The sequence below is a fragment of the Podarcis bocagei genome (genome assembly GCF_964188305.1).
Source record: "Podarcis bocagei genome assembly, chromosome: 17".
NCBI classification, from domain to species: Eukaryota; Metazoa; Chordata; class Lepidosauria; order Squamata; family Lacertidae; genus Podarcis; species Podarcis bocagei.
The window spans coordinates 14412512-14425142 of record NC_138143.1 but is presented as its reverse complement, the minus strand read 5'-3'; the positions used below and the strand labels follow the sequence as shown (position 1 = coordinate 14425142).

The 12631-nt window shown below is 47.5% G+C and overlaps 1 protein-coding gene across 1 annotated transcript; it reads left to right on the top strand.

The window, feature by feature from the left end:
• The first annotated feature begins 641 nt into the window (after positions 1 to 641).
• On the top strand, positions 642 to 12193 carry DMRT2 (doublesex and mab-3 related transcription factor 2). Its single transcript, XM_081176591.1, has 4 exons — positions 642 to 911; positions 3460 to 3982; positions 5482 to 5584; positions 10648 to 12193. The coding sequence occupies exons 2-4, from the start codon at positions 3503 to 3505 to the stop codon at positions 11694 to 11696; spliced, it is 1632 nt and encodes a 543-aa protein (XP_081032717.1). The 5' UTR covers positions 642 to 911; positions 3460 to 3502; the 3' UTR covers positions 11697 to 12193.
• Positions 12194 to 12631: the final 438 nt, after the last annotated feature.

The window sequence follows — 12631 nt, the reverse complement described above, 5'->3', positions numbered from 1 at the left end:
GAATATAATATTAATTGTTCAGGTGCCTGGATTTTAAAAATATATATAAATTAATCGTTAGCATCTGAGAAGGGAAAAAATCCTCATTAGCTGCAGAGGTTGTAAATTGTTTTCGGATTCCTGAGATTTCTTTTTATTCTTACGACCTCAGGGCTGCAGTAAGGGATTCTCCCTGCGGCTTTTATAGTTCTGGAAGATATTCCTGCCTGTCCTCCTCGCTCCTTTTTGGCCTCTGAAAAGAACGCTCACCTCCTCAATCCTGCATCGCAAGCCTCTCGTTAGCATGCGTGTGTAATATGATATTTATGATATAATATGATATCATGATATGATATATTATATATGATATTCCAGACCTTGGTCGCAAACAGAGTCTTTCACGCACAACTCCTTTACTGCTGGTGGTAAATAAAAGGTGACCCTGCAATGAGGAGAAAAGAAAACTGCTGCGGGCGAGCTGGAAAAAAACAGCAGGAGGGGCGGGCAGCTGAGGAGGAGGAGGAGGAGCTATTTGAATTCCCGGATAGCCAATCAGGGAGCGCACGGCCTGACAACCCACCAATGGGATGTCCGGGCGTCCTGGGCCCTGGGACGGATAACACCGGGCAGCGGGAGAGGCGCGCGCACAGCCAGCGCAGAGGGCCGCGGAGCAGCTGCGCGCATCGCGGCTCGTGGCCAGGAGAGCCTAGCAGACCCGTCCCCGGGCCTCATCCTCCCTCTTCCTCCGCAGGGAGATCGGGCGCCCCTTCCCAGCCGGCTCTTGAGATCGCAGCTGCGGAGACTTGTCTGGCGCGCAGGCTGCCCGGAGGGATGAAGCTGGCGGCGCTTTGACGAGGCTTTCCTCTCCGCGCGCGCCCAAGGCAGCTCAGCATCGGCGGAACTGGGTGCCGTGGCCGGGACGCGTCGCTTGGGTGAGTGGGGTGCCGCGCGGTTGTGTGCGCCCTTGCTCGCTGGCGCACAGGGAGCCAGCCAGCCAGAGTTTCTCCAGGCGGGTGGCTACTCGCTACGGTGGCTGGTTCTTTACATTTTGATGGTAATAACGCTCAGCAGTAGCCTTTTCTCCTCTGTATCTCACTCTGCCTCTTCCTGGAGCACCTGTGGAAATTTGCTCTTCTGGAACCGCTTGTCGTGGCGTGTATTGGGGAGGTGGCAAAAGGAATAAAACAGAGCGCGCCTTCTCCTTAATCGGGAATAAGTTTTCCTTGCTAGACGCAGCGACAGCCCACCCCCTAATTTGATTTTTGGAAATAAGGCTGACTCGGATTTAACAAAATTCCAAGTCTCTCTCTCTCTCCCCCCCCCCCGGTTTTGGGATCTGCACGCATGCAAGGCTCCAGCCCAAAACACACCGGGTAGTGTCACTTTTGTATAAATGAGTTTCGAGCGTGTCAAAGGCCACAGGCGGTGAGGATATTTTGTAGCATCCTGAGATGGCCATTTTCCACCTGCGCGGCGCTGAGTGGAAGAAGCCACTGCTTTCATGCTGGAAAATAGAAGGGTGTAGATTCGTTCAGCGATTGCTGGTATTTGGGGGGGGGGAATCTATCCTGCCTCAATTTGGGGGGGGGAGTCTCCCCAAACCTGCAAGGTTCTCTGTGTTTGGACAGCAAGACCAAAACACATGACAAATTTCTGGTCAACGCAGTTCTGTACCGTGAAATATACTCTTAACAATGAACACAGTTTTATGCTAGTGTACGCTGGGCAAAGTAAACGTTTCAGTGATTTGTAGATCGGTGCGTTCCTTTCCCAGCTAGCATTCCTTCTCGCCATACCATACTCTGCGACAGTGTGAGTTTACTTCCATTGTCTCTGGAGACAGACGGATGCCAACAAATAGTTACTGAATAAAATGGGATTGGGACTAGAGGGGAAAGGTACCCACCAATCTACAAATCACCGATTTGTATTTATTTTAATTGCATTTATATCCAGCTAACGTAGCAACGTGGCGCACTAGGAAATCCAGTAAATCAACGGGATTTTCAGAATTAACAAGTTGTGCTTAGCGTGGCAGCTGGAGTCCCCAGCAGTCTCCAAGCTCAAATCAGGACACCAGTGTGCGCCTTTCGGAGGAACTGCAAGTGGGGCGGCTGCTACTTTCCCAGTGTTTCATTCTTGAAAAGGCAGCGGAAGGTGGTTTTTATTCCGAGTAGACTGGCCTCTAACAAGGGAAACAATACATGAAATTAAATTCTTTTCAGTGTTTTAAAAAGCGTGGCAGGATGATCACCTTTACTTCAACAGGAGTGATATATAATATACACAGTGTAACACGCACACACATTAAAAGCTTCCAAAAGCGTCCTATTTTGCAGGGTCTTTCGACAAAGCACTGTGTTAAGAGAAACGGTGCGTACCAAGTAAAATCATACAATCGAGTCGTGCTTTTAATCCTAGGAGGCGCGGGCAGTGGCGAAAAAAGGCTGCTCGCATGTAGTTTAATAGCCAGGCAGCCTTCACATGCTCAGAGTCCTCGCGCCCACACACTGGCCCAAACTGCTTTGGGACACGTGCCTACGAGGGGCTCTTGCGCCTTGAGCAGAGAACCGGGCAGGAAGAATCCCTGGAGAAAGAAACCGATCCCTGGAGAAGCGAACACATCGCCTGTGTTCATGGGCGTAGCCAGGATTTTTGTCGGGGGGGGGCTGGCCTTTTGTTGGGGGGGGGGACAGCTTGTTACAGCTTGTTACCTTTTCTGCTGTGCGCGCGCACGCTAAGCTTATGTAAGGCCTTTGGACAAAAGTGTCCTCTGTCACAGGTGAGCGGCATCCCGTCAGTTTCTCTTTCGAAGCGCTGCCTCGTCCAGGGGGGCTTGTGGCGAGAGGGAGAGCCCGCTCGGGCCTTTGGGGACAGAGCAAGGGGGCAGCCACCAAGGAGACTTCTGGTGGGCTTCGCGTTGCGGCGCCCAAGCGCGCCGTTTCTTTCTCTTGCCCCAAAGGCGCGCAAGGCGCAGGCGTCACCTCGGTCTCTTTCCCGACACCTGAGATCCCCGTGGTGATGCGGTCCCCCCTCTCTCGCTGGGGCAGGAGGAGCGAATCCCCTTTACGTGCTGGCGGGGGTGCCCGCCGTGGGACCCCCAGAATCACGCACGTCGGGCCAGAAATCCCGCTCGGCCTCTGAGCCGGAATTTTGCGTGGTGGGAAAATAACTCTTCCAGTGAGGAAATGTGTTGAGCGCTGGGCGATGGCGAGACCGAGTGGAGCGAGAGCTGGATCGCGCATTTGGGCGCGTGAGAGAAAAAGAGCGCAGGTTAGGAGGCCAGAAAAACCCTCTCGGGTCTTTTCCCAGAACCACACACTTACTCGACAGTAAACCCCTTCGAAATTGGGCGAGACTTGACAGTCAGTGGGTGTCTCTTAGGCTAGCGGGCGACGGAGAGCCGCGCGCGCAAATGCGGCTCTCTTTCTTGAGCGCCTAATCCAAAGATCGATCGATCTGCCTATCTCTGCCTTGCAGTGAGCGAGCTGGAGGAGCAGGCGGGAGCCGCGCGGCGCGAGCCATGGCTGAGGGGACGCCAGTTCCCCGCGGCGGAGACGTCTGGGAAATCGACGTGGAGAGCCTGGAAGACGCGGACGGGATGGAGCCACCGCCGCCGCCTCCTGGCCCTCGACTGGAGGCTGTCGAAGACGACGACGCTGACGAAGACGAGGAGGAAGAGGAGGATGGCGACGAAGAGGACGACGACGACCGCGAGGAAGACGAAGGAGCGGGCGGGCGCGTTCTTCTGCCTCCGCCGCCTCCGCCACCCCGCACGCAGCCGCCCGTCGAGGCGGCGGTTTCTGGGGAGCCGCCTGCGCGCAAGCTGAGCCGGACGCCCAAGTGCGCACGCTGCCGCAACCACGGCGTGGTGTCGTGCCTCAAGGGCCACAAGCGCTTCTGCCGCTGGCGGGACTGCCAGTGCGCCAACTGCCTGCTGGTGGTGGAGAGGCAGCGCGTCATGGCCGCGCAAGTGGCGCTGCGCCGGCAGCAGGCCACCGAGGTGAGCGCCCGGCCCGGGGACCCAGCGGAGAGCTCTTCCCCCCAGCCCTATGTCCCGCTGCTTTTCTGCTTTGCAAAGTGGGGGGGGGGAAGCTCCGCAACTACCCCCTTCTCCCCCGTTTCTTTCTCTCCCCTACAAAGGCAACCAGGTGGAGTGAAGGGGATGCCTCGCTTTCAGGGCGATGCAAACTGCTATTGCGAGCTGCGATCTAAACGGCCTTTGCTCAGAAATAATTCCATTTCCTGCCGTGGATCTTCGCCCTTCTTGAAAGCAAGGAAATGTCACTTCCAAGCCAACCGGTCTATAGGGCGGGTGGGGGTTGTGTGTTTGGCATTTAATTGGCAGTGAACCGGTGGTGACTCACTCTGGCCTTAAGGTGACAGGACCGGGGTCTACTTAATGCGCATCTGGGTCCCACATTGACCAGGTCTGTCCGGCCTGGCTGATGCGACTTCACTCCGGGCACGAGGACTTGAGAGACGAGCTCTCCCTGCTGCTATGCACCTCTGCCTTGCCTGCCAGGATTTTCCAGCCTTCAGAGATGATTCAATTAAAGGCGCGATAGGCACAATTCCTTTGCCAAGCCAATCCAGACCGTAGAATCTGGGTTTGTTGCCAAACGAATCCAGACTGTAAAATCCATTTTACAGTCGACATTTTCCCGGTTAACCTTGTTTTTAGCTTGCTCCTCAGGAACTTGAGCAGTTTTCTTAAAACACTCTTCTATACGCAGAATATCTCAATCAAATGTGGAGTCACTTTAATTTTCGATCTAGCAGCGTTAATCTCTGTCAGATCTTTGTCAGTCAGTGTTTAACAAAATGAAGTCTGCCATTAGATTTCTTTTGGGGGAAGTGATTAATCATGCACAATTAGCCCCCCCCCCATTTAAATTTTCAAGAATGCAGTATTCATTTTCCCTTGCTCCTCTGGTCTTTTCTGGAACACCCTGAATTTGAACACATTCAACATTTCCCAGACAAATTCAGCTGTCTTTAATGTTATTTCATTTGCAGAGCTAAACACACTTAATTTTTTCCTGTCAGCAACTGATGTTTAAGGTTGCAGTCCCATGTATATTTATTGAGTATATTTATTGCACTTGTACACTTCTGAGTATGCAGGGAAAGGAGAATATGCTGTATGCATGACCCTGGCTAGATAATTGTCCTTGCTCTTCTTCAGAAGCTGAGTGCTAAGCTATGCTTAGAGTCATAGCTTGACACCTGGGCCCTAAACACTTTGACTTGAAAGTCCCTTCTTTCTAAATAATGTGTTTAGAGCATGCGTAAGTGTTGAAGAATACTCATACAAATCAGGACCAATTATTCTCACGACTATTATTATTAACAAACCCTAATTTATGAATTTGGAAAAGTTGTTTTCTTATTCTTTCATATCACAATTTTAAAAAGAGTACAACAGGGATTCATCAGGGGGTAAGAAATAATCTGTGGAGCTGGTGATTTTAAAACTTCATTTCCCCCCTTTTTTACTAGGATAAGAAGGGGCTTACAGGGAAACAGGCCAACTTTGAGCGCAAGGCAGTCTATCAGAGGCAAGTACGGACACCCAGTTTGCTGGCAAAAAGCATCTTAGAAGGTAATACACTTCAGCACTTTGAACTTTTCAGTTTTTAAATATCTTGGTTATTGTTACTGAAATATTCATCTTTTGCATTTCCCTTTATTAATTTGAATATAGAAGATTTCAGGAAGTTAGACAAAGAAACCCAATTGTAGCAGCTAACTCAACACAGAGTCAGATTCACTTAAGTCCACTGATTTTAGTGTGCTTAAGCAGAAGAGATTCAGTGTGGGATCATGGCTATGCATGTAAAAAAACCAAAACACCCAATAGATGCTGCTTGTATGGCAATTTGTTGATGACTGCATCATGAGCACAGAAGGAACTGGAATCACCCGAGGACAATATTCATAAATGCATTCTATTCTGCTGGAAAGAATCATGCAGGCCACTTAGCAGTTGGTTGAGGAGCTAAACAAATGTTAACACTAACATGGAAATGCAGAAAATACTGAGGAAAAACAAAAGGAAACAAACACTTGGCACAAACAACTTCTAATTAACAGCAATGATGGCTCAGTAAACTAATCCCTGACCTCCACCAAGCCATCCCTGTCAAATATGTCCTACATTTTAATTCTACCACCTTCTGCTTGGATTTTGGTCTGTTGATTGTCTGATTAGGGAAAGTATTTTGAGAATTTGAATGTAAGAGATCCTTTGTTTTTGAAAAACAAACCAACCAAGAATTTATTATCTGGGGAAACTGTATCTTTAACAAATGTTCCAAATTTTAAAATAGAAACAAAAGCTAAGCTAGTATAATATGAAAATTTATACACTATGACAATATTTGAAGTTTTGTTTTTCCTTTAATAGAAAAACGGTTAGTTATATTTAATGATTTCAAAACAAGCTCAGCTATTGGGAAACGAGCCCATGAGTACATTTTTTTTAAAAGTGATGCACATTTTACTAATCTGTGGATTTAGACTTGTATGGCAGACATTGGTGATGCAAACCAATTCCTGTCCAAGTCAGTGACAAAAAAACCTGCTTTTGATTTTGCTGCATCTCCATTGCAACTTTACAACGTACAGAAACATTCCTGTGCACATTTATTTGGGAGCAAGTTCTGCTGGACTTCATAGGACTTACCTGTGGATATAAAAACAAAGGACTGGGCTATGTATGTACAGTGGTACCTCGGGTTAAGTACTTAATTCGTTCCGGAGGTCCGCACTTAACCTGAAACTGTTCTTAACCTGAAGGACCACTTTAGCTAATGGGGCCTCCTGCCGCCGCCGCTGGAGCACGATTTCTGTTCTCATCCTGAAGCAAAGTTCTTAACCTGAAGCACTATTTCTGGGTTAGCGGAGTCTGTAACCTGAAGCGTATGTAACCTGAAGTGTATGTAACCCGAGGTACCACTGTATGTATGTATGTATGTATGTATGTAGTTGCCTTAAGTCAAGGATGGAGAACCGTTAGCTCTCCATAAGTTGTGGGATTACAGCTGCCACCATCCCTGACCACTGAGCATGCTGGCTGGGGGTGAGGGGAGCCTGGCAGCAACTGCAGGGCCACAGCTTCCATGTCCCGGCCGAAATACTTGAGAATAAATGCCACTGAACTCAATGGAGTTCATTTTGGAGTGATGAATAGGCATAGAACGGCGCTGCTCATCTGTTTAACACAGTAAATATTTTGTGAGCAGTCAATAATTTTAGGATGCACAGTAAAAAATAAATGGGTTACACTAAGAGCCCTCCCAATTAATAATAATAATAATTTTTATTTATACCCTGCCCTCCCCAGCCAAGGCCGGGCTCAGGGCGGCTAACAAGCAATAATAAAAACAGGTTGAATGAATATAACTTAAAAACAAGATTAAAATACAACATTAAAATATTGAAACATTAAAATATTAAAATGCAGCCTCATCACAGGAGGAGAAAGGAAAAAGAAAGAAGAAAGAAGAAAGAAGGGGAGAGAATCAAACTGGCTCCAAGCCAAAGGCCAGGCGGAACAACTCTGTCTTACAGGCCCTGCGGAAAGAAATCAGATCCTGCAGGGGCCTGGTCTCATGAGGCAGAACGTTCCACCAGGCCGGAGCCAGTGTTGAAAAGGCCCTGGCTCTGGTTGAAGCTAATCTAACTTCCTTAGGGCCCGGGACCACTAGGGTGTTGCTATTTATGGACCTTGAGGCTCTCCATGGGGCATACCAGGAGATGCGGTCCCGTAGGTACGAGGGTCCTAGATAGTGGCTTAATACCATAAACAGCTCATTCAGATATTGCAAACAGGTAACTAGTGACAGGGGTTAAAAAAATAATAATAATGGATTTTTCCCCAGTATGGGTAAAACTGGATTTCAATGGAGAAAAACTGCAGGCTGTCACTCTGATGCCAGTGGTGTTGTGTGGACAATGAAGAAAATGTCCATGCATGAGGAGCACCTATCCTGCAGCAAACTGCCATATGGAAGCCCCCCGAGGGCAAAATAAATACGATCGCTTCCTGCTCCCAGACTAGTTTAATATAAATTGTTAAGATGCTGCCGAATCTTTAAAAGCCGGCAGCAAATGCATCTAGCTTTCATAGTTTTTAAATGCAGCTCTGAGGTTATGTGCCATTAGAAAAAAGAACAACGCAAATTCTTAACTGAAGGGGCTCTGTTTTTTTGTAGGCCAATGCCAATTACTGAAAATGGCTTGGATAACTCATCATAACTTTTCTTGTACAGTGGTACCTCGGGTTAAGTACTTAATTCGTTCTGAAGGTCCGTACTAAACCTGAAACTGTTCTTAACCTGGAGCACCACTTTAGCTAAGGGGGGCTCTTGCTGCTGCCGCGCTGCCGGATCCCGATTTCTGTTCTTAACCTGAAGCACTATTTCTGGGTTAGCGGAGTCTGTAACCTGAAGCATATGTAACCTGAGGTACCACTGTATTGGAATCCCAAGTTTTTTTGAATAACGTCTGTAATTACTGTATTTTTCGCTCTATAGGACGCACCCGACCATAGGATGCACCTTGCTTTAGAGGGGGAGCACAAGAAAAAAAATATCTCCCCCTCTCTGCACAGCGCCCCTTCAGTGAAGCGGCAGGAGAAACGGAGCCCCTTCCATTTCTCCTCCCGCTTAGCTGAAGGGGTGCTGCGCCTTAGCTGAAGGGGCACCTACCCTTCAGCGAAAGGAACCCGAAGCCTCCGGAGCGTGGCAGGAGTTCCCGCTGCGCTCCGGAGGCTTCAGGTGGCTATCCTTGAAGCCTGGAGAGCGAGAGGGGTTGGTGCGCACTGACCCCTCTCGCTCTCCAGGCTTCAGTGAAGGCAACCCGAAGCCTCCGGAGCACGGCGAGAGCGCTCCCACTGCACTTCGGAGGCTTCCCGTTTCTATAGCTGAAGCCAAGGAGCCTGCATTCGCTCCATAAGACGCACACACACTTCCCCTTAATTTTTGGAGGGGAAAATGTGCGTCTTATAGAGCGAAAAATACGGTAATAACCAAGCCACTTAGAGAAGGGAGATCATGAAGAGAGTTGGTGAACTTCAGCAGTGTCTGTGGGCAAGCAGAATGGACTTCTGCTCATGGAGTGGGACTTTATCTTCCTCCCCTTCCCTCTGTAGCCCCTGAACTCCCTCAATCAGCTCCAGAGATTGGAGGAATTTGTGGAGCTGATTTGGGGGATTCTGGAAGAGAGCAGAGGAAGTCCTGCTGTATGAGTGGAAGAATATTAATCTAATGTTGGAAGACTGGGAAAGTAAAGGTTATTAGACTTAGTTTGGGCTTCCAGATTAGAATACAATCCTAGGTCTGTATAGATTCTTTTCATCTGCCTCCAATGTTTTTCTTTTTGGCTCAGTATTCACTTACTCTCTAACATACTGTCTCCCCAAGAGAAAAATCTTTCTTGCATCCCTTTCCCTTATTTGTCTTAACTTTCTTTCTCTTCTCTCCTAGTACCCCTTGGACTTTTTTCTACCATCTCTGTGCACATAGTGATTCACCTTTAGAAAATAGAAATGCACCAGCTATTAGGTATAGATATCTTTGGTGATGATATTATAAGTCCCTCAACAAAGAAACAGAAACAATATAATAACATGGGAATGCGAAGAACCTCTCTTAATGTGTGTGTGTGAGGTTAGCAGCGTGGCTTTGGGCATGGCGAAAATTGGTGTGGGTGATGACAAAACCATGTGCTGCTTGCACTTTTCATTTCTGCACCTCCTATATAATGTCAGAAGAACAACACACATCTCTTCCTCCCTAGTGAGATGCATGAACTTCTGGCCTGAAGACGGCTCATGCATGTTGCACATTCAAAGGACATGTCACCCCTCAAAGAATTCTGAGCACTGTAGATTGTTAAGAGTTGCTTGGAATTGTAAGGTAAAGGTAAAGGGACCCCTGACCATTAGGTCCAGTCATGGCCAACTCTGGGGTTGCAGCGCTCATCTCGCTTTATTGGCCGAGGGAGCCGGCATATAGCTTCCGGGTCATGTGTCCAGCGTGACTAAGCCGCTTCTGGCGAACCAGAGCAGTGTACGGAAACGCCGTTTACCTTCCCGCTGGAGTGGTACCTATTTATCTACTTGCACTTTGACGCGCTTTCGAACTGCTAGGTTGGCAGGAGCAGGGACTGAGCAACGGGAGCTCACCCCATCGCGGGCATTCGAACTGCTGACCTTCTGATCGGCAAGTCCTAGGCTCTGTGGTTTAACCCACAGCATCACCCACGTCACTCTCTATTATTTGATGGAATGAAGGTCCTTTGAGTATGCTTGAAAGGTATATTGTGCATCTGCAGCTTATTGTGGAGGAAGGTTAACAAGTTTTGCTTTGTATGATACTCGGGAAGTGTGTCAAGAAGAGCAAGTCACTCACATCGACTCATAATTATGAAGCCACCTATTGATAAGGATAGCAGTAAATTGTCACAAATGTTTCAAAGTGCTGTACACACCACAACAAAACTTTAGTGAGAACTGAGGGCACCAATGACCAAGCAACAAATACTTGGCTCCTTCAATTTTGTAACTCTTTTAACATCCTACTTGACCCTTTGATAAAAAGAACCCTTTTTTTTTTATAAATAGCTGACTCCATCTTTGTTTTTGTTTTCCTCTCTCTGCAGGTTACCGTCCTATTCCAGCAGATCCTTACCTTGGAGGGAATTCATCCTTGCCACCTCCTGTGAGTGACAGGATGAGGAAAAGGCGGGCTTTTGCTGATAAAGAACTGGAGAATATCATGCTCGAGAGGGAGTTCAAAGAAAGAGAAATGATGGAAGCGACCCAAGCGGCGGCCTTTTTCCTGCCTAACCGCATGGTGCATGGGACTGAATACAACACTTATAAAACTGCCTTTAGCCCTAACCACATTGAAGCTCCCAATAAGGAGTTTTGCGGCTTCCTCCCCACTTGCTTGGATCTAACAATGCAATATTCAGGTTCAGGGAACATGGAACTGATTTCGTCCAATGTCAGTGTCGCCACTACGTACCGGCAGTATCCTTTGCCCTCCAGGTTCCTGGTGTGGCCAAAATGCGGCCCCCTGAACGACGCTCTGCTCTACCAACAGTGCCTGCTCAACGCTACCGCCGTCCAGTCCCTCAAGCCTGGGGCGATTTGGGACCCCAAGGCTTCGCAAGGTCAGGACTGTCCAAGTTCGGAGCATGATTTGATGTCGTCCAAGAGCGAGCCCTCCTTTCTGCTTCCTCATGTTAGAGAAATCCAGCCGCCTCAAAATGAACTCCAGAATCTCCCTCAGGTGACTTGTGACAGGTCGGCCTTCTCTCCTCCTAAGAGAACTTTTTCTCAGATCTCTGACAAGGACGCTCTGGTCCCCCAGGAACACTCGCTCTGTAAGATCAGCAAAGAAAGCAGCAAGCAGCACCCGTCGCCCTCCGGCAAGTATAGTCCTTTCCATTCGCTCTTCCAGCACACACTCCACAGCAAATCGGGGCCGGAGTTGAAAGCAACATTGGACGAGGCCTCCAAAAAATACAGAGAGTCCACCATCAAAGAAAACCAAAAATACAAGCTTGCCATTGACAAATATGCAAAAGACTTTTTGGGGACTAAACAAGCCATGACCAAATTGTCAACCCATGAACCCCTGTCATTTTCGGTCGAATCGATTCTTAAACGACCATCTTCCATGGTCACCAATGTGTCTCAATAGAGAGAGAGACTACTGTGATAGCCAACCGACTGAAGGTAGTGTATTTGCACTTAAGGTTACAATCCTAATCATATGTACAAGGAAGTCCCTTTTAAAATGAGTTGAACTTCTTCCTGTATAAACATGTTTGGGATTTGGTTGCAAGATACTTGATACCCAAGTCCAGGAACAAATTTGGAAGACGTTCCACTGATTTTTGTTAGCCTTTATTTCCAAGTAAAGGAGCTCAGGATTATAACTTTTGTTCTATGGATCTCAGCTGACTTCAGTACGGTTAATATATTCTAAGTGCAGGTGCCCTTTCTTAAACCATTTTTGGGTTGGCTGCTCCCACAGTTTTTAATGTGAAGATTACGGCCATGCCCGTTTGCAATGTTGAGCCGTTGCTGTATCTCACCAAAATTTTGTATGAAAAAGAATTTTAGATGTAAAAGTTGATTTTAAAGTGTACATAAATATGCATGTTTTTCATATGGAAATAAATATATTTAATTGTTTTGCAGCAAAAACTGTGTGTGTTGTGTGTTTCCTAGTTCCCTTTTCCCTCCCCAAAATCACAAGTATTTATGGCCACTGTTTCCCTGTGGGGAACAGCAAAGGCTTGGGTCACAATCCAAAGGCATGAAAACAGGAGTTGGGATTTTTACATTTTCAAAAATGGGGACCAGCTATTTCTGCTTCATTCCAGAATCTTAGGTATAACCTGATATTTGCAATCCCCTAAAAGAGAATCAGGGCTTGTTTACACCAGAGTTTACTGTGTGTTTCTAGGTTTTTTGCATCCCCATTTAATCTGCATAGTCCACATGATCTTTCCCTCATCACTAATTCCAGTGCTTCCTCCCGGAAAATATGGGTTTACTCAACACAAGGTTAATGAAGAATAATTTTGTTTGTTTGTTTGTTTGTTTGTTTATTTATACATACATACATAC

Bases quoted from the DNA above. Each gene is read 5' to 3' on its own strand.
- DMRT2 (XM_081176591.1), top strand. From the start codon at position 3,503: ATGGCTGAGGGGACGCCAGTTCCCCGCGGCGGAGACGTCTGGGAAATC. The intron at 3,983-5,481 runs GTGAGCGCCCGG...CTTTTTTACTAG, and splicing joins GCCGGCAGCAGGCCACCGAG to GATAAGAAGGGGCTTACAGG. The intron at 5,585-10,647 runs GTAATACACTTC...CTCTCTCTGCAG, and splicing joins GGCAAAAAGCATCTTAGAAG to GTTACCGTCCTATTCCAGCA.